At 37.9% G+C, this 27342-nt stretch overlaps 1 protein-coding gene across 28 annotated transcripts in view; it reads left to right on the forward strand.

Moving 5' to 3' along the window:
* Nucleotides 1-27342, forward strand: part of birc6 (baculoviral IAP repeat containing 6) — a 156234-nt gene that overhangs the window by 26565 nt on the left and 102327 nt on the right. Inside the window, exons 6-44 of one of the 28 annotated variants that reach the window (XM_087290400.1) lie at nucleotides 566-648; nucleotides 815-1037; nucleotides 1128-1297; nucleotides 1401-1459; nucleotides 1576-3069; nucleotides 3696-3845; nucleotides 4146-4371; nucleotides 4488-4648; nucleotides 5781-5912; nucleotides 6073-6204; nucleotides 7033-7199; nucleotides 7459-7592; nucleotides 9086-9247; nucleotides 9334-9465; nucleotides 9579-9676; nucleotides 9974-10121; nucleotides 10230-10363; nucleotides 10452-10598; nucleotides 10818-11005; nucleotides 11087-11392; nucleotides 13149-13248; nucleotides 13370-13584; nucleotides 13683-13891; nucleotides 15075-15421; nucleotides 15521-15740; nucleotides 17330-17466; nucleotides 17539-17676; nucleotides 18254-18384; nucleotides 18502-18633; nucleotides 18771-18986; nucleotides 20677-20860; nucleotides 20941-21141; nucleotides 21813-21946; nucleotides 23807-23966; nucleotides 24052-24168; nucleotides 25059-25216; nucleotides 25310-25436; nucleotides 26852-26962; nucleotides 27180-27310. In XM_087290400.1, the coding sequence (XP_087146526.1) occupies nucleotides 566-648; nucleotides 815-1037; nucleotides 1128-1297; nucleotides 1401-1459; nucleotides 1576-3069; nucleotides 3696-3845; nucleotides 4146-4371; nucleotides 4488-4648; nucleotides 5781-5912; nucleotides 6073-6204; nucleotides 7033-7199; nucleotides 7459-7592; nucleotides 9086-9247; nucleotides 9334-9465; nucleotides 9579-9676; nucleotides 9974-10121; nucleotides 10230-10363; nucleotides 10452-10598; nucleotides 10818-11005; nucleotides 11087-11392; nucleotides 13149-13248; nucleotides 13370-13584; nucleotides 13683-13891; nucleotides 15075-15421; nucleotides 15521-15740; nucleotides 17330-17466; nucleotides 17539-17676; nucleotides 18254-18384; nucleotides 18502-18633; nucleotides 18771-18986; nucleotides 20677-20860; nucleotides 20941-21141; nucleotides 21813-21946; nucleotides 23807-23966; nucleotides 24052-24168; nucleotides 25059-25216; nucleotides 25310-25436; nucleotides 26852-26962; nucleotides 27180-27310 (7614 nt within the window). The remainder of the gene's footprint in view (nucleotides 1-565; nucleotides 649-814; nucleotides 1038-1127; nucleotides 1298-1400; nucleotides 1460-1575; nucleotides 3070-3695; nucleotides 3846-4145; nucleotides 4372-4487; nucleotides 4649-5780; nucleotides 5913-6072; nucleotides 6205-7032; nucleotides 7200-7458; nucleotides 7593-9085; nucleotides 9248-9333; nucleotides 9466-9578; nucleotides 9677-9973; nucleotides 10122-10229; nucleotides 10364-10451; nucleotides 10599-10817; nucleotides 11006-11086; nucleotides 11393-13148; nucleotides 13249-13369; nucleotides 13585-13682; nucleotides 13892-15074; nucleotides 15422-15520; nucleotides 15741-17329; nucleotides 17467-17538; nucleotides 17677-18253; nucleotides 18385-18501; nucleotides 18634-18770; nucleotides 18987-20676; nucleotides 20861-20940; nucleotides 21142-21812; nucleotides 21947-23806; nucleotides 23967-24051; nucleotides 24169-25058; nucleotides 25217-25309; nucleotides 25437-26851; nucleotides 26963-27179; nucleotides 27311-27342) is intronic. The other 27 variants (XM_087290404.1, XM_087290420.1, XM_087290422.1 and 24 more) reach the window with 27 other exon arrangements.

A 27342-nucleotide genomic window follows, 5' to 3' on the forward strand; every position in this document is an offset into this window, starting at 1 on the left:
TTAATTCATTCAGACCACAGACATGAATCATTCACGCTGATTAATGTGTGCAGTAGACATTTTCAAAATGTTTTGCTTTCGGATTTACTATGATCTCTGGGAATTCCCTGTGATGCTGTGGTACCTGATGTATTGTCTGTCTTTGAGTCACCAAGCATGCCAAGAAGGGTTGCACTGTGCTGGTAACCAAGGATACCACACTACTTCCCTCACCCATGTTCCCTGTTGTCATGCCAACTGAACAGAACGAGGAGAGAACAGTGCCTCTGTGTTTTGGATGAAAGGGGGATGCCATGGCAAAGAGACATTTTGCTAGTTTAGGATTTAAAGACAGAAATGGAAAAACATGATGAATTATGAAGCAAAGTTGCATTTAAGACTCATCCTGAAAAGTTAAAATAGGAAATGAGGATCTTAAATAGCAAAACACAGCCAGTGTGTGTGATTCTTTGACTTTTTCTGGCTTTGTAGTTGTAGTTTGCTGAAATGTTTTGTTGGCTATATAATGACTGTGAACTGGGCTTTTTTAGCTGCCTAGTGACTAAAACTTTAGTTTTTCTTGTAGCCTGCATCGACAGGTGATGACCGGGCCATGTGCTTCACCTGCAGTGTGTGTTTAGTGTGCTGGGAACCTACAGATGAACCCTGGTGAGAAGCATCCCATTAAATCACAGCCTGCTATGTCAAACTCACTGACACTGCAAAAAACATGGTGCTATAAAAAGATTTAAATAAACATACCCTAACAAATGCCTAAAGCTGAGGGAACTCTCTTGGTATGAAGAATTCCACTAATATTTTATTGCTTCTTTAGGTCTGAGCATGAGCGGCATTCACCCAACTGTCCATTTGTGAAAGGAGAGCATACACAAAACGTTCCACTGTCCGTCACCTTGGCCACAAGCCCTGCCCAGTTTCCCAGTGCAGATGGTTCGGATAAAATCGTGTGCTATGGGTTTGGAAGCTGCCCTCATTTTCTTGCAACAGCAACCAAAAGGGGGAAGATTTGCATCTGGGATGTTTCAAAGCTTATGAAGGTGTTTTTTTGTTTATCTCTAAATGTGGTAAGAAAGAAACTGTACACCTAAATCTCTTCACTAGATTTACATGTTTTTTTATGTGTACAGGTGCATTTAAAGTTTGAGGTGAACCCGTATGACCCAGCCATCCTTAGGCAGTTGATCCTGTCTGGGAGCGAACAGCAAAATCTCACAGGCACCGAATTACGCAGACCCACACTCTCATGGCTAGAGGAGGCCACATGCTGCTCTGACTTACCCAAACTAGAGGGGGACAGGTTCTAATCCCACATATTCATAATTTTAGTAAGTCATCTTAAGACTATTGTTGTCTTGATTGATTTTTTTTTTGTGTGTGTGTGTGTGTGTTTTTGTACATAGTGATGACCAGATAGAGGACTCAGACAGTGAAGAGCATTCCAGATCAGAGTCAGTTACAGGTAAAACATTTATTTTCATGTATTAACAATGTTTATTTATTATTTAGCTGCTATGTTTTGTTTTTTTTGTTTTATTAACATCCTACTAATAGATCTCTCCCCTTCTGTATGTGCAGGCCCATTGGGTCAGAAGGAGACGATGGAGGTGAGTTTGGGAGTCACAGCTCTCAGTGTTCTACAACAGCCTGAGAAATTGCAGTGGGAGGTGGTGGCCAGTGTTCTTGAGGACACAGTTAAAGACCTCGAGGAGCTGGGGGCCAATCCTCCACATTCACTGGGCCCCCCTAAAGCAGATAAAGCTAAGGATCGGCCAGCTGAACATCACAACATTCCCTTTCCCTGCCTGCTGGCTGGTGGACTGCTAAGCTATCGGTCAGCGGCTAGTTCTCCACTAGGTCCTCCTCCATCTCGCCGCTCCATGGATAGCCCAGTAAGGACTGCTGCCCCTGAGGGGCTTGCGCCAGACCAGGGGCCTATGGAGATTGAGTCCTGTAACCCTTCAACAGACCTGGGCTCCCCAAACTTACCACCAGCTGCCCCTGTGCATAGGACTATGCCTGTACTGCTCCTGTACAGTATCAAGGAAGCAGATGAGAAGTCTTCAGGGAAGGTGTTCACCCAGATGAACAACCTGATGAGCAAAGGGCTTCATGACGAGGGCTTTACCGTCCCACAGATTATAGAGATGGAGTTTGACTCACATGAGCAGCTGCTGCTGCAGGACCCTCCCATCACTTACATTCAGCAGTTTGCAGATGCAGCTGCTGGGCTTGGACCTCTGGATGGTGAAAAGTGGAGCTCGGTGGCTCCACGGCCTGGCTCTCTAGTGCAGTGTTTGCGGTTGCCGAAAGCACTGGAAGAAGAAAATCTGTATGTAGACTCTATCACACCATGCAGTGATGGCTTACACTTGTTAGTTGGTCTTCAGCCGTGCTCTGTAGAGTCTCTTAGCGCTATCAATCAGGTGGAGGTGTTAAACACCCTCAACCGCTTGCACTCGGCTCTCTGTGGCCATCGCAAAGGACAGACATTGGCCAATGGTCATGATGCCCACACGGGCACCTCTCCTCCGCAAACCCCTCTCATCTTGCCCCCTCCTGATCAGCAACAGCCCCATACCTCCAGACCTCTTGGGGGCAGTGGTGGCGGTGGATACCTCGCACTCTACAAGTTGAATTATTCCACTCGCATTGTGACCCTGGAAGAGGAACCTGTGAAGGTGCAGCAGATTCGGGACCCACGGGACGCCGTCACGTCTCTCCTCCTCCTGCCACCAGATGTGCTGGATGGCAGAGAGGATGATGGAGAGGAAACTTCTGAGGAGTCAACACCTTCAGGGCTTAAAAATGGCACGGGGACAGTGGCATCTACAATTACAGCTGGTCCAAGCTTGGGATCAGCCACTGGGAAGGAGAAGAGAGGAGAGGTGGCTGGACTAGGACACCTGGTGGTGACTACACAGGCAGGTTACATCATGATTCTGGACTTATCCACTTTAGAGGTTTTAGCCAAGGTGGAGCCAGCGAAGAAAGAGGGGACAGAGGAGGTGGACCCCTTCGTCTCTGTTACCTACTGCTCAGGCACCGACCGTCTGTGTGCCTGCACAAAAGGTGAGTCATTGTACTGCGTTTTGGCCTATTCATTTGTGATTCAGCACACATGTTTGGTTTACAAGGTTGTAAGGTATATAAGGTATGGAGATTCATGGTTTCTTTCAGTTTAGTTTGCTGGACACACCGACACTCTAGCATGTGACACTGGCATTACTGAGAATTGACCTTGGGGGATTTGAGGTGTAGTGTGTTTGTCCGCTCTGCCTATTTTATGATATGTGTTCATCTCTTGATTAGTTCAGTTAAATATAATTCAGTACAGAATCAAGATCTCTTGAACTGTCCTGTTATATCATCAGCCTTTATCATTCTATTACCTGAAATATGTGGCTAATGAAGGAAACCTGAGTGTTTTTTTTCTTAAGGGAGGGTAGGGGAATTCCACTTTGTCTTTACTTTCATTTTCTGTTGAGTCACTATTTATTTTACAGTCATTTTATTTAGACAGGCATCACGGTTACTGAGACTCATTTGCAATTAACAATATGACCTTTTCCCCAGATATACGTGTTCCATCTGTGCTATCAATATGAATGTTCAAATTGTGAGGTTGTTAAAGACTGGTAAGGTTTATGTCTGATGGTAGAACACTTGGTTACTTCATGCTTCTTTAAACTTTGAAGGTGGAGAGCTTCATTTCCTTCAAATTGGAGGTGTGTGTGATGATATAGATGACGCCGACATTTTTGTCGACGGACCCCTGTCTAATAGGGCGGATCAGCTACTGGATGGAGCAAAACCCACATCAAATCCTTCAAGCCCTGGTATCACAGGTGAGCAACACATGGGCTGTTTTCAATTTTTTGTGTGCATGTCCGTCTAAAATAACATTAAACTGATGGTTTACTTCTCTTGACCCTTCTACTACATCACATAGAAGCTGTAAGAAATCATTTGGTCATGCTGAATTGAGCTTAAAACTGCTGATGCACAGTCTGCTTTCTGAGAATTTGTTCTCTGGGTTCTTTGTTCATTGTGTCATATGGCTTCTTTGTAAATCGCACAAATAGTAAAATGGTTTGGATTATAGCCATGGAAATGTACAGCACAGTGAGTCGTGTGTCTGTTGACAGGAGTTGACCTCTTGGTGGACCAGCCATTGACCGTAGAGACACTTTCCTCTCTAGTGGAACTAACACGTTTTGAAACGCTCACACCACGCTTCTCAGCAACGGTGCCCCCTTGCTGGGTGGAGGTGCAGCAGGAACAGCAGCAAAGGCGGCACCCACAACACCTTCACCAACAGCACCATGGTGACGCTGCACAGCACACGCGCACATGGAAACTCCAGAGTGACAGGTATCTATTCATATACAGCTCCTCATGATATTTATGTCAGTATTTCTGCGGGAAATCAGTAGCTTTCAGTGTTTGTTTTTGCATATCAGGTGTAATACTGCCCTTTCTTTTACTAGCTCCAGTTGGGATGAGCATGTGTTTGAGCTTGTCCTGCCTAAAGCCTGCATGGTAGGACATGTGGACTTTAAGTTTGTGCTGAACAGCAGTATTACTAACATCCCACAAATCCAGGTCACGCTGCTGAAAAACAAAGCGCCAGGCCTGGGCAAAGTTAACGGTGAGTCCAAGAACAAATATGCAACTCTTAAAAGGATAGTTCACCCAAAAATGAAAATTCACTGTTAGTTTATTTCAGGACATCCTACATGTGAGGGTTTTAGTTATTCAGTGGAACAACATTGTAGCTGAAAAGGAGGTCCAACCGGATATAAAAAAGTGCATGTCAATGAGCAATATTCAGTTTCTTGCACAGGGGTGCGTTTCCGAAAACCATCTTTTGGCAACTAAGGTTGCAAGTTTTATTTGGTGTTGATTTGGTGTTTCCCAAATCCATCGTTCCAACAAACATTCGCAAACTGCTTCGCAAACTTATATGCTTGCAACTACACCTCTGGAGCTGTTGGTAGAAACATTGTTTCTGTTTGTGTCCTATTCCCAGTGCCCTTTTCGTTAAGAACATTCTAACATTTAAACTTGGAATGAAAATAAGCTAAAAAAATGTCACTATGCAAAAATAGCAAGTACGTTTATTGGATGTATTTTTGGTGGAGTCTGTTCAAGACTTTCTGAAATGAGACTCACACAAATGCAGTTGGCAGTATACACACCATGGCCGTGGTGATTATAGCGGTTAAGATTTAAGTTTTGATTACCAGCGTCTATATTACAAACATTGTTTTAAAAACCCATGACAATGTCCACGCAGAGACTTTCAGCATATGTTTTAATTCCAGTTTCTTTGCAAAAAATGTTCTGTGACGGGTGTCCATAATAACATGTATACGCATGTCCAATCAAATCAGTGGGTGGGAAAAACCACACTCGTACGTTACGTTGGGCCTCAAAAACACTGCCTTTTGGATCCTAGTTTAACATAAAAAACATAAAAGTAAATATTAAAAAAGAGACTTGTGTTTCTATCACTCCAATATGACAGTGGACACACTATACATACACACAGTTCTGTCCAAACAGCTTCCAAAAGTTGATTTTTGTCATAGGTGCTCTTTAAAATCTTTTTTGAATGTTTTACTGGAGGAATAAAAAAAAATCAATATCTCAAGTACTCTAAGGGTGAGTAAATTGAAAGGCAATTTTGAGTTTTGTGCAAATTTTACTGTTGAAAAACAATGTGAGTGTTTTTGCAGCTTGAATTTTTTGTCCAAACTGAATATTTTGTATTTCTGCAGAGACTGCAGTGGACAGGCAGATCGTCTTTCCATTGTCTCATGTCCTGCACTCAAATGGAGAGAAAAATGGACAGCCACACCTGCTTGATTTCTCAGAGGACATCCAATTCATGGATATAGAGGAATCTCCCGGTAAGAGTCTCAATGGTTGTTCTCAACTAACTTCTCAGAGAGGCTCAGGAATCTAAAAGTTTTACATTAAAAAATTTTGGATAAAGTTTGTGATTAAGTCATGTTATGCCCTTGTCAGCACTGTCAGCACTTTCTAAGAATATATCTCTATCTCTCTCAGGTTACCGGCTGTGTCCATTCCTGCAGGAGCACAAAGATGATATCTTGTGTGGGCCGGTGTGGTTGTCCAGCGGACTGGATCTGTCTGGACACGCAGGGATGCTGAGTCTTACAAGTCCCAAACTCCTCAAAGGTTCGCTTGAGTAGTCATCACTAGCCATTTATAGCATCTGCTCCCACCCATCCTGCAGTGTGCCAGCAGATTGCCAGTAGCAAAACACAGATTTGAACAAATGCAGAGCTGCGTACAATATTGGACTGAAGAAAAAAAGTGCCCTATTTATTAGACACACACAAAAACTCTAAAATTTCTAAAAATAAAACACTCCTTCTAATTGATCATTTACTCATCATGTTTGGGTCTTTTTAAATCTATAAGCAAATGCATTCATCTGAGCTTATATTATATTTATAAGCTTATATTTATGTCTGGCAATTATCAGGATTCCCACGGTTTTTAAAAGTACTTGAATTTCAGATATAAACACAAGGCCTGGAAAGTACTTCAAAACCAACATAGGTCTTTAAAATTTAAATTAAAATTGAAAACAAATTTAAGTTTTCCTCTAGGATATTTTACAGCTGTGGCGGCAGGCCTTTTTTACACAGATCTACCAACTACCTGTGGCGTTATTTCAATGACAAATGTCGTGTGCCAAATACACTTTCCATAAAGAGTGTTGCGCTTTTTTTCAATAATGTATAAAAAGTTAATTTGTGTTCTGAAGATAAATTAAATGGTTATGATTTTGCAACAACTTGAGGAAGAGTAAATGATGAACATTTGAGCTTGGAAGAAAACTACACATTTAAAAATTGTTATATAATGTAAATTTTATTCTTTGTTTAGGCAAACATTAAAAACACTTTTAGATTCTACTGTAATCTTCCTTTGTAATTACAGGAAAGTAAGCTTTTTTTCAGCTAACTTTTTTTCCCTTTTTGTTTTTCTTCTATCTAGGCATGGCAGGGGGAAAATATCGCTCATTCCTGGTGCACATTAAAGCAGTGAGTGATAAGGGTCTGGACGAGGGCTTAAGACCGGTGGTGCGGATGCCCTCAGCCAAACCACAAAGTAGTAAAGCTCACTCACTCTCATCCTTGCTACAAAGGGCTCAGGCAACTAAGGTAGAGCACACACACTGACTTTTCAAACTGGCCTTTTGTGCCATTTTAAGTTTGTTCATTCGAGTGCTTTCAAAACACTCCTGCAACAGTGATGCCATGTATTTATGTAATGGTTGCTGGGAGAGACCTCTAGTGGCTGTATTGTTGCATTACTTCATAAAAGTTTTTACTTTATGTGGGAATAAAAGACTAGCCAATAAAGAGCACCACAAACATTTTTTTTTTTTTTTTTTTTTAAATCTCTGTTTATTTTTATTAGGAAAAGGCATCCACGTCTAAGGCAGATCCTCAGTCTGTGCCTAAAAAGCCTGATAACTTGCGTGGCTGTGACTTGCTCCAAGAAGTGTCCGTCACAATCAGGAGATTTAAGAAAACATCTGTACCCAAAGAACGGTAAGGGATGCAAGTAAATACTATTTGCTAACATTTAAAAGTTTGGGTTTGGGTTTTGAAATGTTCTTTATGCTTACATTAATATTGCTGTACTTTTTAAATCTGTATACTATTTAAATTTCCAGTGATGGCAAAGCAGATTTTTTTTTTATTTAAACCATTACTCCAGTCTTGTCACGTGTTCCTTCAGAAATCATTTTAACATAGTTTATAGTGCTCAGAAAATATTTCTTATCATCAATGTTGAAAATGCTTCTGCTGCTTAATGTTTTTTGAGGAAACAATATATTTTTCTTCGAGTCTTCATTGATTAATCAAAAGTTCGAAAAATCATAGACATCATAGAAATAATCAGTATCATTATAAATGTCTTTAGTGGCAGATGCTGTGCTTTTAATGTTTGTGTAAAGTCAAAATGTGTTTGTTCTGCAAAATTTCCATTACTCTAAACCATATTCTATTAGGCTGTCCTGCTTTTAATTACTGGAATAAACTCATTCAAGGAAAATGTTTAGAATTTTTATTATATATTACTGTTAAAAATCGTATCTAATTTATGTGTTTGTGTTTTTAATTATAAATTTATCAATTAAGCCATAAAATTGTTGTTAATATGGCAATAAATAAAACAAATGATATATGTTATGTTAAATCAAAACTTAAATAATTAATTTTTTCTAGTGCACATTGTTGTTCGTCAAGTCAACAATTATCTGTGCAAGTTTGTCCTCTGAAAAAAAATAGTTTGTTTTGGTATTCTTCAAAGTCATTTACTTTTGCTGTGCTGACATCAGTTCAGTTCATCCTTTTTTCTATAACGCTTTTAACAATGTAGATTGTGTCAAAGCAGCTGAACATAGAAGTTCTAATAAACTGAAACAGTGTCAGTCTAGATTTTAGAGTTGAAGTTCAGTTCAGTTTCGTTTAAATTTCACTGCTGAAAGTCAGAACTCTGAAGAGCAGGTGAGTAGGTCACCGACGGGTGTTTAGGCTGGCCCATGAACATCAACGAGGTGACGCGTCTGTCACTGGGGACTTTCAGGAATCAGTCTCATGCTCTCATCTCTCCATGACCAATGGAGCATCAGCTCAGGACACGGAAGTCCTCTATGGTTGGCATTATCTCGTCACAGGTCTTGGATCACATCGATCTCTAAAGGCCTCCCAGTGTATTCAAATTGCAATTCAAAAATAAAGTGCTATAAGTGAAAATAGCAGTCATATAAACAAACAAGAAACAAACATGTAAAGTGTGATATGTAAACAAACATACGAGTGTTTCTAACAAAATGTCTGGTACATCAGTCTCTATTAGTTTGCTACGAGCGAATGATGTGCACAAAGAAAGCCCTGTCCCCTTACCGATATTTACTTTCAGTAGAAATACATCAACATATTGGAACAAAAGTCTCAGCAACTTCATCTTCATGCAGACTTTTGTTTAAATCTTTCATTGTCTAAATGTGCTTTCTGTCTCTGCTTGTATTTCCCAGAGTGCAACGCTGTGCAATGCTTCAGTTTCCTGAGCTCCACGAAAAGCTGCTAAGAGGTTTGTGTAAGCGTGGAGAAGACAGCCAGAGCTCTGAACACTGTCAGAGTCTCATATTGGACATCCTCTGCTGGCTGGCTGGAGTTTACTCCAATGGACCGTGCAGGTGGGTCTCTGACTCTGTGTTTTAAGTCTCAGGCTTTTATTTCATTGCTCTTTTTCTAAGAGATGTTATGATCTGTTGTCTTTTAGTTTGAGAGAGGGGAAAGAGGGGCTTTTGACCAAAACCAGAAGACGTCTGACGGACATTATCAGGGCATGCTTCTTTGAGGCCGGGCGCAGTATAGCTCACAAATGCTCTCGCTTTCTTGCACTTTGTATTAGGTGAGTTTGGATTCTGTGTCTATTTTTCTGTTCTTCAATTTTGGTGGAGAACTATTATACTAGTAAATATGTTACGGTCATTACGTTTAATGGATGAATGTCTTCTGTTTCAGTACTGGTAAAGGAGACCCTGGTCAGCAGGGTTTTGGCCAGGCACTGTTTAAAGCGCTTTTGGATAATATGCCTTATTTGCCTGCTGCTGCCACAGGAGGTGATTTTTAATTTTCCTATTTTAATTTATTTTGTTACTCTTTACTTTTTTTAACACAACTATTCAAATCATGTCTATGTCTTTAAGGAATTTGGAAATTCAGTGATTTAGTAAAATTTCTTATGTTCATTATTCAATAAATAAATAAAAACCACAGTGAGCCATTAAGCAATTTTGTCAGGCTTCTTTAATTTAAAAAAGTACATTTCAACTACAGACTTCCTTGCTAAAAGAACAACCAAAAACTATTGACCCAAGAGATATTGAACATGCTAAAAGACTGTCTTTTTCTCTCAGGATCTGTGTTCTGGTACTTTGTCCTGTTAAATTATGTGAAAGATGAGGACTTGGCCGGCTGCAGTACTGCTTGCGCTTCTCTGCTCACTGCTGTTTCTCGGCAGCTGCAGGACCGTCTGACTCCATTGGAAGCGCTGTTGCAAACCAGGTCAGCCAATCTGCTTTAATCCGAGACATACACAAACACATTCTTGTAAACCCATAGAAGTGATTGTTTTAAATAATTGTTTTTTTTGCAATGGTCACCTCTCTTCAGATACGGTCTGTATGGGTCTCCTTTTGACCCAGTACTGTTTGACCTTGAGGTGAGCGGGTCTTCCTGTAAGAATGCCTTCAGCAGTGGCATCGGGGTCCAGTCGGATGAAATCGACCTATCTGATATTCTCTCAGGTTCGGCAGAACATTCTTCCCCCTTCACACACTTTTATTCATCAATAAACAAAAATGAAACGCATATTTTTTGTGTGTCTATTGTCAGGTAATGGAAAGGTGAACAGTAGCGGGGCGGCAGAGGGCAGTTTCACTGCTCTGACTGGCCTGCTGGAAGTTGAACCTCTGCACTTTACTTGCGTCTCCACTAGTGACGGCACTAGAGTGGAGAGGGATGATGCAAGTATGTTCACCGGTACATATCCCATTTTTCTCTTTCTCTTATCTTGTTTATATTACAACCAACCATGTCATCATGGACCGCACGTTTAAGGTATGGTCAAATTAGCTGAGTTGTTTTCTTTGTACTACAAAACCAAACCACAATTCAGCAAATTTGATTCTTTTCTAAGAAGAACCACATCTTTAGTGATAAAATAGTTTCTATACCCCTGTACTATATATTTTGTTTTAGTGAGCACATTTGGAGTGACGCCTACAGTGACAGGGCTGTCTGCTGGGTCTGTTGGCGAAGCCTCCACTGCTCTGAGCTCGGCTGCACAGGTGGCCCTGCAGTCTCTGTCTCACGCCATGGTGTCCGCCGAACAGCAGCTTCAAGTTCTCCAGGAGAAGCAGCAACAGCTTCTAAAACTCCAGCAACAGGTCACATTCTTGCTTAATTGTAATGTTGATTTGTTTTCCATCTAGTTGTGAGTTTATTTAATTGGTTGTATTATGAAACAGAAGGCCAAGCTGGAGGCCAAACTTCACCAGACCACCTCAGCAGCAGCCACCGCAGCATCAGGCGTTGTCAACTCTGTGCCATCCAACCCGTCCTCAGCCCCAGGCTTTTTTATCCACCCGTCAGACGTCATCCCACCCACCCCTAAAACCACCCCGCTGTTCATGACGCCACCACTCACCCCGCCCAATGAAGCAGTGTCGGCGGCCATTAGTGTGGAACTGGCTCAGCTTTTCCCAGGATCTGTCATTGATCCTCCACCTGTAAACCTTTCAGCACAGAATAAAAACAACCAGAAAGCGAAACCCGTAAGTCCTGAAAAATCACCAGAAAAAATTCCATTATTTATTTGAGTCTTTTTCTAAAAATATGATTTTTTTTTAAGATGTTGGAAGCTATTTTATTTTTGTGTCAAAGTTGATAAATCAATTTAGAGAAATTTAAGGCCCTTAAAAGTATCATTAGGTCAAAAATGCTAATTTACTAGGTATTAAATTTAGTATAATTTTTGATTATGTAATGTAAAGTTTTATGCCAGGGCTGTTCAATTAGTTTGTCATGGGGGGCCAGTTCATGAAAAGCATCCAAATGACAGGCCGGAGAAATATGGCTTGCAATATAAGTGCTGACACAACTGCATAAGAGCCCATATGTTGTATTTTTAACATATGGTCTAATGTAATGTTAATTTAAAGTCTTATGTAAGTTTAAGCTTTTAATTAGGTAAATAGTTAAATGAACTGTTGATCTGTGTTCATACATACATTAATCATTTTAATAATTTGTAATATTTCATCTAACATATCTTTTGTTTACATTGCACTGAAAGCCACGCACAACTCTCACCGCTATGGTGTGAGATGTTTTCTACAGGGTGTCGATCCGATTGCGCACGCATATTGTTATATATTCTTACATTGGAAATAACAAACTTGCACGCGGAAAAGGCGCATTACATAAACGGCCCGCTACTATAGTTAATCCAATGTGCGTGCGTATAAGCCTTGATGTATAAGCTCGGAACTTTAAACGAGCGCACAGGTGGCATAACTTTGTTTAATTGCAGCAGTTTCGTCATGTACAATAGAAATGTGGCGTTGAGAAGCTTTTTAGGTTGCTCGCGCCAGTCGCTTAATGTTAGATAACTCATGCTCTGCGAAGCCTTTTACTGCAGCTATTGAACAGACGCACGTCACTTCATTTCTATAGCGGTCGTTTTTCCAACTGAACTAAATGTATTTTTGATGTTTTTGGTCACACTATTTTGAGGGCCAGAACAAATTGCCTTGATGGCCAAGTTTGGCCTGTGGGCTGCCAATTGAGTAGCCCTGTTTTATGCTGAAGTTTACCTGACTTTAATATGCGACTATTGGGGTGCAGTATTATGAAATCTTTCGCTGGATTTGCCGTCACTGTTTTGTTTACTGCAATAACTAAGGCAACACCGTTACTCCTGCTGGTCTATTGGTGCCCCCTGGTGGAAGATTGTCAGTTAGTATTTTTATTCATTATAAGAATAACACTTCAGTTTAGGTGAAGGTATGCTTCATGTAGCATAATTTCACAAAAGCACATCGTTTTTAAGTCGTAATATTTCATTATTTTAAACAGCATTAAATATAGCACATATAATTTTTTTCTGTTTTCTAAATACAGTGTCCTTATAGGTGATTTTTTTTTAAAATCTGTTTATTATTTATACAGTAAGTTAAAATGTTCTGAAACAATGTTACCGGTCGAAACCTAAAGTGGCATTAATGTCCTAAACTATGGAAAGACTCTTAAAAAAGGGCTTAAAAGGTATTGAATTTCAATCTCTGATTCTTGTATATATACCCTGTGTGTGAACTATATCTTTAAATCTTTATTATTTAGCAATGTTCAGTCCTCTTTTATTAACTGAAAATACTCTAAATTCAATTTTTACACGTTTGTGCAGAAGTGGGTAATATGGTGTAAACAATGCTTACTTTACTGTCAGGGTCTTTGTGTTGTTTGTTTACTTTATATTCTATATCAGACATGGGTAGTGTTTTAGCTAATATGTGTGTGTTGTCATTGCAGAACCCCATGGGAAGTGGCCTGGCATTAGCAATCTCACAGGCTTCCCACTTTCTCCAGCCTCCACCACACCAGTCCATAATAATTGAGAGAATGCATTCAGGTACCTAATATCATGTCTTGTTGTCAATTAGCAGTCTGAAGTCAACTGAGGGGCTTCAGAAATTACAAAAATGGCTTCTAATCAGTTTACTGTAGATTGAACGAATGTTTTTCATCTGTAGGTGCAAGGCGGTTTGTGACTCTAGATTTCGGCCGGCCGGTGTTGCTCACGGATGCACTGATCCCCACATGTGCAGACTTGGCCTCACTTTCCATTGACATTTGGACTCTTGGGGAGGAAGTGGATGGGAGGAGACTGGTAGTCGCCACAGATATCAGCACACATTCTCTGATTCTGCATGATTTACTACCCCCTCCTGTCTGCAGATTCATGAAGGTTTATAAATGCTTATTTTAAAAGAGTGTGAACAGGATTCATAGTGGTCTTTTTAAGAAGCAAGTCACTGTCACTCACTCTCTGTGCCTCTCTCCTAGATCACTGTGATTGGTCGATATGGCAGCACTAATGCCCGGGCTAAAATCCCATTGGGTTTTTATTATGGCCACACCTACATCCTGCCATGGGAAAGTGAATTGAAGCTGATGCATGATCCTCTGAGGGGAGAAAGCGAAGCTGCTGGGCAACCGGATCTGGATCAACATTTATCAATGATGGTGGCACTGCAGGAAGACATTCAATGCAGGTCAGTGAAACAGCAAATAAGCATAATTAAATGAGCTCCTGCTGCAGAATACAATCATTTCCATTTTTTTTCTTCTCCTTTTTTAAAATAATCAGTATTTTTTATTTAAGAATATAATACATTTGTCAAAAATGATAGTAAAGAGAGTGTTAATGAAGCAGTTTTACTTTCACATATAAATGTTCTCATCAAATTCAACAATTTTTTTTAATCAATTTGATTATTATTTTCACATGTAATTTACAGAATTCCATAAATGCTCAAGTAAACAATATTTTTAGCCACTCTTGCACACTCCCCAACCCTTTCTGCACAGACCTCTTAAATGGACCTTAATGCAACATGAAAAATAGAGAAAAAAAGGAAAAACAAGTGAATAAATACTGAACAATAATAAATCCATACATAAATGAATAACTTTTAATGATAAAAATTTATACAAAAGGGTAAAGAACCGTTGACATCACATCATCACTTTCCATCAAAGTAAAATCGAAATTATTTATCTAAAAACCAAATGTCCCCAAAACTTGAAGGCTTTTTTCTGGTTAAACATCAAATAATTTTTATAAAATGCATTGGCTTTCTGCAAAGATATCAGCAGCTTTTTATACACTGATAATATTAAAGATTATTAAGCACAAAATCAGCATATTGCAATGGTTTTTCAGGTTTTTTTTTTAAATATGATTTATGTTAAGATGATTCACAAGAGTGGAGTAAGGGACTGTTAACAAAGAACATGTCTTTTTATTTAAAACGTGAGATGCATATTACAGTTGTCATTTAGCTTATTACTGCAAACAGTAACTTGAAATACTTGCCATGCCTCCAAGATCTTCTGATTGATCCACTAATTTGAATTCGACTGTGATGAGCATCACTATGTAAATGTTAGAACTCTTTTAATTTGCCAAGGCATCTTAAAGCAGTACTCCTATGCGAGGTGCTTTATAAGATGAGACCCAAATGTAACGTTGATGCTCCTCCATCAAGCACATTTATATGGAAAAGCAGCTCATTGGAATAGAAAAACATGCTCTGTGTGCATGCTTCAAATCCAGCCTTTTAAAATCATTAAAATCTTACCAACATGAAAGTTTTTTTTTTTGCTTTGTCCTGGAATTTATTTAGCCCATTTAAGCAGAATTGATAGTAATCTAAGTGCTGATCTTTTGTGTAGGTATAATTTGGCCTGCCATCGGCTTGAGACGTTACTTCAGAACATCGACCTGCCACCTCTTAACAGTGCTAATAATGCACAGTATTTCTTGCGTAAGCCTGATAAAGCTGTTGAGGAGGACTCCCGCGTCTTCTCCGCCTACCAAGACTGCATTCAGCTCCAGCTGCAGCTGAACCTGGCCCACCACGCTGTCCAGAGGCTGCGCGTGTCTCTGGGAGCAACTCGAAAACACCTGCCTGAAAATTACGACCCCCGAGAGCTGGTTCAGAACTCTTCTACCGAGCAGCTCCGAACCATCATCAGATATCTACTGGACACACTGCTCAGCCTGCTGCACTCCTGTAATGGTGAGGGAGACGGTCAAACATCAGCTCGCTGTCAAAACCAATTCAGCTTAATCTAAACCTTGTATGTGAATATTATATTCTTCTCTTTTGCACTCTCAGGCAACTCGGTGCCCTCAGTGTTGCAGAACACATTTCATGCTCAGGCGTGCGAGGAGCTCTTTAAGCAGCTTTGCATCAGTGGGACGCCTAAGATTCGTCTGCATGCGGGTCTGCTGCTGGTGCAGCTGTGTGGAGGAGAGAGGTGGTGGGGCCAGTTCCTGTCCAACGTCCTGCAAGAGCTCTATAACTCTGAGCAGCTGCTCATCTTCCCTCAGGACAGGTAACACTACACTTTAAAAAAGATTATTGCTGCCTTAATTCTTTGATGCAAATACTCTTTTTCTAGTCATCTCTACTTACACTACACTAAGTTTGGGGACAGTAGGATTTATAAATGTTTTAAAATAAGCCTCTCCTGCTCACACATTATTTAAACAAAAATACAGTACAAATTGTAAAATTGTGAAAAAAGTTATTGCACTATAAAATAATTGTTCAAAAGTAGTTTATAATTGAATTGAATTGAATTTAATTAATTGTTAAATTTTCCAATGATTTTAAAGATGAATTTTCAGCTTCATTACTCCAGTCTTCAGATTCACATGATCCTTCAGAAATCACTCTAATATGAATTATTATTATTATTATGTTGATTATTATTATTATTTCTATAATTATTATTGTTAATATTATTAATTGTAATAGTAATAAAAGTAATAATGACTGAAGTAATAATTCCATTTGAAACTAAATACAATAAGAAAGCAGTTATTTAAAATTGTAATAAATATTTAACAATTTAGCTTTTTTTACATTTAATAAATGCCGCCTTGATGAATACAGTGCAGTTGAAGGCAAAATTATTAACCCCCCCCCCCCTAAATTATTATTATTATTTTTTTTTTATATAATTTCCCAAATGATGTTTAACAGGGCAAGGAAATTTTCATAGTATGTCTGATAATAATTTTTTTCTCTAAAGAAAGTCTTATTTCTAATAGCTGCTAGAATAAAAGCAGTTTTTAATTTTTTTTAAAAACTGTTTTAAGATCAAAATTAATTTAGCCCCTTTAAGCTATATATTGTTTTCAATAGTCTACAGAATAATGGGGATGGTGAGAGGAAAAATGACAGAAAGAAAAGAATCAATAAAATAGCTAAATAAGAGGGAAATTTAAGGTGCGAAGTGGATTTTTTTTATTGTAAAAAAGTGAATTATTAAAAATGACTAATATTAAGACATATTTAGTGAAGATTTTTTTTTGTTTCATGGCGACTTTAGGCTATTTAATTTTACGTGTGTGTGTCTGCAAACACAGATAGATAAATACACTTCATTTTAAAGTTTTATATATATATATATATATATAATATTTGAAATATTCAATTTTTAAGCCAGGAAAACCCATATAAACAGTTAATTGTATTGCTTTTTATAAGTAAATAATACAATTAAACATTTTCATGAAGATTTAAATATTGTTCAGTTTAACAGGCTATTTGTAGAATTCCGAAATTCCGAAGAAGTAATTGTTCATGAAATATTTAAGTGTAATAAATTTGAGATGCTTTACATAAAGAAAGCCAGCAAAGAGTTAAGGCCAGCATTGCTACATTTTTAATATACCAGAATCAGAATTGGTTTTATTGCCAAGTCTGCTTTACACACACACACAAGGAATTAGTTTTTTCTACAAATGTTTCCAGTGTACATAAAGTGACAACATGAAAAAAAAAAGAAAAAGATGACAAACATAGACAAGGATCAACTTGGCACCAGAGGGCTGCTACTTTTTACAGTGGTTAGCATCACTGCTGGCATCAAAGCTATTAATAAAGATTCTCATGTTTTTCCACCCTTTTCCTCAGAGTATTCATGCTGCTGTCCTGTATTGGCCAAAGATCTCTAAGTAACAGTGGGGTTCTGGAGGGTTTGTTAAACCTTTTAGACACACTGCTATCGCCTCTGCAGCAGGCCAGTGCAGCTCAGCCCCGCAGGACAGAAGGTACGTGTTTGAGAGGGAAGACTTTTCTGTGTAGGCTTTTGTTTATGCTACAGGTTTCTGTGTCTTTCGTAGGTGTGCTGGATATCCCTATGATCAGCTGGGTGGTTATGCTGGTCTCTCGATTACTTGACTATGTGGCCAGTGTGGAAGATGAAGCCAGCGCAGCTAAGAAACCTCTGGGAGCTAAAGACAGGGAAAGATCATTTACAGGTAAGGTTCAGTACACGTTTTAACAATTGATTATGGTTTATACTATTTTTGTGTGTGTCTATGTGTTGTGACATGTATTTTTTGTAACTCTGTCCTATGCTGCCTCTCTAAGTAAGGCAAAAAATAGAAATGAGCAAGTTTGGATATGAAGATATTTGACGAGCATATCTTTTTACTGCTGATATGAAATGTTTCATTGTTGAGAAACTTCCAGAAATTATATTAAGCTTATTTAGTGTTCAAAGAAATGTTCAATCTTATATCCTTACTAAAAGTGTTGTGGTGATTTAAAATAATAATAAAAAAAAACTAAATTACTTTTTTTGAAATCACATAATTTTGCTGAATAAGAACAGCTTATATATGATAAGAGAAATTTTGGTAACATTTGAAACCTCTCTGCTGTCACTTTTGATCAATTTAATGTGTCCTTAATAAATATATGAATTCATATATTTCAAAAAGTCTTACTAGTCACAAACCTTTGAAAGATTGTATGCATGGTATGCAGAATTTATTTATTTATTTTTTTTTACTGATGATGCTTACTACACTTTTCTCTTTTCTATGACACCAGGGAACCAGTGGAGTTTTATAAATAACAGTCTGCAGTCTCAGAATCCAAGCAGATCTGCTAAAGGCAGCAACAGCAGTTTAGATCGGCTGTATTCACGCAAGATCCGCAAACAGCTAGTCCATCACAAACAGGTACACGTGTCTTGCACAAACCTTTTTATTGTGCTAGGGTTTTTCTATACCATCACATCAACTTTAAGTCTTTTATTGATATAGAGAGGATGTTAATCAATATTTATTTCATTGCAGCAGTTGAATTTATTGAAAGCCAAACAAAAAGCTTTAGTAGAGCAAATCGAGAAGGAGAAAATTCAGAGCAACAAAGGCTCCTCTTACAAGCTGTTGGTGGAACAGGCCAAACTCAAGCAAGCCACTTCCAAGGTGAGTATCTAGTTATTGGCACCTCATTTTTAAGGCAAGAATTTGTGGCAACAAATATGAAAGAACAAATTCGCAATTATTAACATAGCTTTGAGATGGATCATAATGCTAACCTTGTGGTTATGTGTCTTTGGCAGCACTTTAAAGATCTGATCCGTTTGAGGCGGACAGCTGAATGGCCTCGCTCCACTTTGGACTCTGAAGCGTCAGTGGCAAAAGAGACCCCCGAGGTGGAGCTCCTGCCCTTCACGCTAGCTCACGAGCGTTGCATCTGTGTGGTCCAGAAACTTGCTCTTTTCCTCCTCTCAATGGACTTCACCTGCCACGCAGACCTGCTCCTGTTTGTTTGCAAGGTGCAAATTATATTATGCATCCCTAAGTCGAGGCTGAAATGCAGGGGTGACCGCGCTTTCCCAGTAGCTGGTCCTACATTGTAGAATGCTCTGCCCCTCTGTATTGGATCTATATTAAATCTAGGTCGAAAACGTACCTTTTTGATTTGGCATTTTATCAGTGGGAGTTGTTTGTTTTAGCTATAATTTTATATCTTTCACTTTGTGGTTTGTTTTGTGCACCACATTGGTCAACCTTTGTTTGTTTAATAGTGCTATATAAATAAAATTGACATTGACAGATTAAATAAAAATATAATATACCGTATTTTCCACACAATAAGACGCAGCGGATTATAGGCTGCAGTTTCAATTCCGAGGTTTATGTCTGTACTGAACCCATAAACAAAGCACACCACATTATAAGGCGCGTGCTAAAACTGGCGTTTATTAGTTTTTACATAATTACATAATCTCCTACAAATCCATCAAAGCCCTCATCTTATGTGTCTGAATTGACCTGCTGGGCAATACCGCCATCAAACATGCCGAGCTCTCATCATTGTCGGAGCTATTCTTATAGTCTTATAGTTAAAGCAGATATCTTAGGCCAGGCATCCACAATCCTTTCACATATGGTGGCGTAATTCGCCCGGCACTGCCTACTAGTCATAGTAAAGGTGTGTTCGCCATCTGTCATCCATCGGTTCCAATCTGCTCGCAGCTTCACTTTGAACGCCATGTTTACAACAGTGATCAGCGGTTGAAGTTCTTTTGTTAATTGCTGCCAGCGTACATAGTGTACTTATTATGTCCCTGTGTCAACGGGAAACGCTCCAACAGGCAATGAAGCAGAGCGCTAACCAAAGTTGCACAACAACATTTTACAGATTTTGGAATTCAGTGCACACATAAGGTGCACCGGATTATTAGGCCTCTCGGCTGAATTTTGACAAAACTTTTAGGGTGCTTTCATAACCAGACTTTTGATCTTTTTTGGATCTGTACCGAAACAATCCGTCTCGGCTCAATTAAAAGAAACTCTGGAGCGGATCAATTGTAGTTAGACAGCAATATGATCCAACGAACTAACAAAACAGGCTATATCACAGTGTATTACGGATAGCGAACCATACAACATTTTAACAATTTTAATTCCTGTTCCAGAACAAAACAATCAATCTACAGGTGTAAAAGCACCCTAAGACTCTTAGGTGCGCCTTATAGTGTAAAAAATGCAGTTTTTTTTATTATTATTAATGCTTATTAATCAGAGAGATGCAGCATTAAATATAAAGAATCAGTAATACATCATTGGTTCATTCTATGGGCATATAACAAAATCAATTGACATTTTCTTTCTGTCTGACTCAAACAGTACAATTATAAATGTTAGCATCAAAAGCGATATTTAGTACAGAAACATGAATGATCTAAAACATAATAAGATAAATAAAAAGATGCGATACAAATAATTATGCAAGTACAAATCATCTTATTATAAATCTTATTATATCGAAAAATTAAATATAATTTATTTGTATAAAATGTTATTGTTATTCATATATTTTTATAGAATCTGAATGTATATATGTTTGACGGGTTTTGTTTGTTTAAAAAAAAAAAAGAAAATTACAAGCTAAAATATGCAGAAGATTGACCCCCTGTTTTGAACCATTTTTAATGTATCGAATATACTCCAACTACCCAGGTCTTGGCCAGGATAGCAAATGCGACACGACCCACGATCCACCTGTGTGAAGTAGTTTCCGAGCAGCAGCTGGAACGGTTGCTTCTGTTATTGGTGGGGACTGACTTCAACCGCGGGGACATTTCGTGGGGTGGAGCCTGGGCTCAGTACTCCCTCACCTGCATGCTGCAGGATATCCTTGCAGGTTTGTGTTTTAGACCCACGGACAGTCATCCACTCATCATTTATTGATTTGTATTTAGCTGACACTGTATGTGTTTTTAGGAGAGCTGCTGTCTCCGGGGTGTGTGGATGGGATGGAGGGTGCGGGGGCTGATGAGGCCGGGGCCGCCTCTTCCTCTGTAGTGGTGGATTCGGATGACTCTCTCCCTCAGCCGACCCCCATCCCGCTGGTAGAGACCATCGATGAGCCTCTGGGACCTGATATCATCGCAGGTACACCCGGGACATCCTCTGTGTTCCAAAGTGCGTTGGTAACCCCGTCCGAATAGCACATCACCCCACATGGACCCCTTCCCTCACCTGCCTTTTATTTCTGATGTTATTTTTGTACGATTTACTCTCTTGGATGAGCTGCATGCATATTTTTGTTTTTGTGTTTGTTATATTATGTATTAGTAGTGCAATGCAGTGGACAGGAGGTTGGAACAGTGCAGATGACTTGGGCTCATTTGAAATCTACAACAGCTAGTCATTGTGTTATTAGATGTTAATGCTATCAGGAATGATTGATGTATTAACCCTTGTGTGCTGTTGGGGTGGTTGTTCTCCACTCTGGGGTGATTTTGAGTCTTAATTAGGCTACAACTTTGTCTGCGTTTCAGCAAATTTAATGGTTTTTGTTGACATCTTATTTTGACACACTTTAGGAAAATGCTTTGACAATGTTCAAAATTTTAATAATACACTTGTATTACACAAATTTGCTATCCTTCCATTATGTTTTTTACATAACGAAAGGGTATTAAATTTGAACTGTACACAAAGGTTAAAAATGAGTCACCGATCCACTGTTTGAGCCCCCTGTCTGTCTAAGAGGAGTGTGACGGCCTGACGTCCTGAAGAAGGTTGTCTGTGTAGTTGCTTCTCTTGGTACGCTGCTCTTGCCATATTGAAGGTCTTTTCGTTGCCCAAAGGTGCTCCTCCACTGTCATCTTTGGAAAAAGATAAAGAAATTGACTTTGACTTGCTACAAGACTTGATGGATGTTGATATTGATCCTTTAGATATTGATTTGGAAAAAGATCCACTCGCCGCCAAGGTTTTCAAGGTATGGACCTCATTCTCTTTCTCTTTCCCTTCTTTTTAAAACATTAGTGGTGTAACAGTTGATAATGATCATAGTTTTGTTCACAGTTAGAATGTTTACATGTGGACCAATAGTTTGTAATTTATTGGTAATTTATTTTCGACAATTAGAATAAAGAGATTGCTAACTCATGATAGGCTACGAGTGAGACCCTTCTAATAGCTGATATTTTCTTCACAGAGAAATATCTACAATTACTACAAGTCATATATATATATATATATATATATATATATATATATATATATATATATATATATATATATATATATATATATGCATTATGCTTTAATTAATTAATAAATTTTTTTCACAAGGGACAGTGTATATTAATCAACGTTCCCCAAACACGTAAATGTACCCAAATTAGCCCAGAGACTAGTTTTCATTGGTGGTCCCTTTGCCAGCTATTAAAGGCATGTACCAATAAAAATACAAATTCAAACTCTAAACAATACTCAGATGGATAACAAAAAACAACCTCAACAACAATGTCAAAAACCCAGTGTTCCCAATGTCGATTGTTAAGAAGCCATTTCTGATACTTAGATTTACTGATTTAAAAGATGCACATTCTCTAACAGATTGTGGTGTCAAATTCCACTGATGTGATGGTCTAAAAGAAAAAGTTTTTTTAAGTACTTAATACTATATTAATACTATAATTACTCAAAAACATTCCACACGCAACATGCAGTGGGTACAGAAAGTATTCAAACCCTCTTAAATTTTTCAGTTTTGTGTCTTATAGATGTATTAGATGAGGGGTGTCGTTTTAGCTCAGGGGCCACATGGAGGAAAAACCTATTCCCAAGTGCTCCTGATTGGTAAATTCATGGTATATATAACTTAAAAACAACAACTTCAGATAGTTTTCTTTGTTTTAATATGATCAACATAAAACACAAAGCCTGAGGACAACACAATCTCACTGCAGTACATAACTTTTTAATTTAGTGGCCAATTCATTTAAATTTGTACAATCTCATTCGTACAATTTTGTATGATTTGCTTATCCACCAAAGACGGTTGGGTTTAAGGGGTGTGGTTGGGTGCCATGCCTCCTTTTTTTTTATATTAAACATATTCGAACAGCTGAACTTGAATTGGGCACTAAACTGGCCAAACGTAAAATAGTTACATTTCCTTGTGAGAACACAAGTGTGGGATGGCAGGGCATAGATGTGGTCTTTCTCTCTGAGAAGGCTGTCACACTGACACTGATTCAGGCATCTCAATCGGATGAAATTTACAGTTTGCAATTCCGCCATCCAGTGGACACAATTGAAACAGCAGTTTTTTTATTGAAAAATTGCACTTAATTTTTATACTTTACAGAATTATCTCGAGGGCAGGTTCGACACCCTGTATTAGATTAAAAGGGTGCTTCCACTAAATACTGAGCAAAGAGTCTAAATACTACTGCCATGTGATGTTTTAGTTTTTCTTTTTTAATTAATCTGCAAAATGACAACAATTCTGTGTTTTTCTATCAATATGGGGTGCTGGGTGCACATTAATGAGGAAAAATTTACTTCTATTTATATCTGCAATATAACAGAGTGAAAAATGCAATGGGTCTGAATACTTTCCACTGTATTCTCATTGTTATGTTGTTTAAATGTGACTGTTTCATACTTATAATGCATGTGATGGGAAAAAATGACTTAAAGTGTGATGTAATGCTTATCAGTGATTTACAGATACCTAAATGTATTAACTTTTTTTCCCACTTAAAGTATTTTTCAGTTTTTCTCAGAGAGTTGTATCTGAGATTTTTGTTGTTGTTGTTTTCTTCCCCCTTTATGTTCTCTCTCACAGCCAATCAGCAGTACCTGGTATGATTACTGGGGTGCTGACTATGGCTCATACAGTTATAACCCCTACACGGGTGGTGTGGGCATACCTGTGTCCAAACCACCTGCAGCCACAACAGTGGAGAAACCTGGATCACAAAACCTCTCAGTGTCTGTTTCTCAAGGTGTGAACAGGCATAAAATGAATGAAAGAAAATAAATGGTACAATAAAGAGTGTGAGTGCTGAAGTCTCCTCATTTTTGTCCTAGCACTGGATGCTCGACTGGAGGTTGGATTAGAACAGCAAGCAGAACTCATGCTGAAGATGATGGCAACACTGGAGGCAGACGCTATATTGCAAGCACTAACGTCCACTTCACCTTCTGGTACGTGCACACACACAAAACAAACATAAATGCACAAAGTTAGGGTAAATATGGTATTATAAAGGAATATGTTTTTTTTTTTAATTTGTTGTTTATTTTTTTATTAAATAAAATTGTAATTTAATTTAATATTTTTTTTCTTTAATTTCATTAAAATTTGTATTAAATGGTTTATTAAATTACATTACATTTCTTTTAATTCAATTTTAATTAAAGTTTTTACATTTATTTATTTAACATAAATGCACAAAGTTATGGTAAATATGGTATTATAAAGGAATATGTTTTTTTTATTTTTAATTATTTATTTGTTGTTTATTTTTTGTATTAAATAAAATTGTAATTTAATTTAATTATTTTTTTCTTTAATTATATTTTAAATTTGTATTAAATGTTTTATTAAATTAAATTACATTTCTTTTAATTCAATTTTAATTAAAGTTTTTACATTTATTTATTTAATTTCTTAATTTACTTTCATTTCAAGTAATTTAATTTATTTTCATTTCATTTCTCAAATTTTATTTTGATTTTACTTTTAAGTCAATTACATTTTTATTAGTCATTTATTTTTATTTTATTTTATTTCATTCTTTTGAAATTATTTGTATATTATTTTGATCTTAATTTATTTTAATTAAAATTAAGTACATTATTATTATTAATTTATTTTAATTAGTTAATTTAAATTTTATTTCTTTAATTTAATTTTAATTTAATTTATTCAGATTTTACTTTAACTCAATTTAATTTTTATAATTCATTTATTTTAATTTATTTTTATATCATATATTTTTCAAATAATTATTTTTAAATATTAAATATTATTTTAAGCTTCATCTAACTAGTGTTGTCCTTTCTACTCATAATATTTTCCCCTCTTATTTCAGTAGCCCAGTCTGCAAATGGAACAGATGACTCTCTTTTGCGTGGGGGCTTCCACAACTCTCCCCCCAGCAGCAGTCTGATGGTACAAGCCTCATCCATCCCCATGCTGAGCACCTGCTTCAACAAACTTTTCTCTTTACTGCAAGTGCATCATGTTCAGGTACAGGCACACACTCGTCATGTCTTGTCACTTTTATTTACCTTTGATGTCTTTACACCATATAACTGACTATATTGATCTGTCTCTCTCCAGTTGGAGTCTTTGCTGCAGTTATGGTTGACTTTGAGTTTGAGTTCCTGCTCTGGAGGGTCAGAAGAGAGCGGCTCAGACATCTTTCTCTTCAATGCCAGCAGAGTGCCCACAATCCCTCTTAACCAAGGTCTGACATTCACTGACTATAATAAAAGTGATAATTTTTTAATTAATCTTTTTTTCAGTGTTGTTATCTGTTTTTTTTAATATATAATGCATGCTTGTTAAGAAACACTTATGATTGTAAATTATAAACAGATTGTTTATTTCCAATGTTGCCAAGTACATTGCCAATGCTGCTGATATGGCATAAAAAAGTAAATATATAGATTCTTTTATTAGTATTTTGGTTCTGAGACAACACTACCTGACAAAAGTCTTGTTGTCGATCCCAGTTGTAAGATCAACTAATAACAATCTTCTAGTTGATCATTTAGAAAAGTGGCAGAAGGTAGTTTATCTGATGAATCATCTATTGAACGGCATCCCAATCGTCACAAATACTGCAGGAGACTTGTTGGAACCCGCATAGACCCAAGATTCTCACAGAAATCAGTTAGTCCAGAATGCATGGCAACATCAACAGCCTGAGATATTGAGACATTTGTGCTGCCCATTACATTACAAACCACAGGAGAGGGTAAATTCTTCAGCAGGATAGCGCTCCTTCTCATACTTTAGCCTCCACATTAAAGTTCCTGAAAGCGAAGGACAAGGTGCTCCAGGATTGGCCAGCCCAGTTACCAATTCGAACATTATTGAGCATGTCTGGGGTAAGATGGAGGAGAAATTGAAGTTGAGTTCAAAGAATCTTGATGAACTCTGGGAGTTCTGCAAGAACACTTTCCTTGCCATTCCAGTCATTGCCGAGATGTATGGATGTAGTCATCCAAGCTCATGAGTGTCATACACAATATTCATTCTTTCTCCACTGCACCATGACTTTATATTCTATACTGTACAATATTTCTGTTAAGTGATGACTTTTGTCTAAGCAAAGTCGGACCTCACTGTCCTAAATAAATAATTAAAATCAAGCCATGATCATTTTTTTTTTTTTTTGGTAAAATAGGCGTAACCTAGAGGCCTTTGCCTTTCATATAAGCCACTTTTGATACCAAATGGTCAGCTAGAAGTCAAGTTATGATTTGTTGTTTCTAAAACTTGGATAAGCGACAAGACTTTTGTCGGGTAGTGTATTTGTTAAGTATGTAAATCATATTGCATCTCAAGAAGTTCATAAAACAAATCTTTCGGAATCTAAACCCAGATTTGAATGATAGAAATCTGTAGATTTAAACATTCCTATTATATGGTGCAGTCATTGGGTCATCTTATGTATTGACATTGGTTCAATCTCAAAGAAAAAACAAAGAATGATTCAAGTAATGGAATAAAGATGCATATCTTAAAGAAATAAACCTCACAAAGTAATGGTATGCTTATAAATTAATGATTATAAATGTTTCTACATAAACAGAATTATAGTTCACTCTGTATTGTGTATTAACTGAAATTGACTGAAGCTCTTGTCTCTGCCAGCCTCCATTAGCAGTTTCCTGTCAGTGCTAGCGTGGTACCCCAACACCTCTCTGAGAACATGGTGTCTTGTCCTGCACAGTCTTACCCTCATGACCAATATGCCTGCTTGTGGTGAGTATCTGATTGGCTGAGCCATCCTTTGTACCTCTGTGTTTGGGAGTCCCCACACGGAGACTTGTATTTCTATATGTTGGTGTTCTAAGGGGGAATCCCGCCAGCTAAGCAGATCTGGGTTTTATTGCCCCTCTAAATCCTGATTATAAAAGCAAACAGTCGGGTGACCTAGTTTCCAAATAACCATGCTGATAAATATGTGCAACATCTGCAGCCTCCAGCAGTGGGATGGGTGTTCAGGAGAGCACGGCCCAGCAGATGGTGTCTGACCCCACACTTGTGCATGTGCTTGTGCGCTTCCTGTCTGGAGGAAACCCTCACGGCACCAGCCAGCACAGCTCACAGGTATTGAGCTTAATGAGATGGATTCGCATGAC

Source organism: Danio rerio, chromosome 17 (genome assembly GCF_052040795.2).
Source record: "Danio rerio strain M-AB ecotype USA chromosome 17, GRCz13ab, whole genome shotgun sequence".
NCBI classification, from domain to species: Eukaryota; Metazoa; Chordata; class Actinopteri; order Cypriniformes; family Danionidae; genus Danio; species Danio rerio.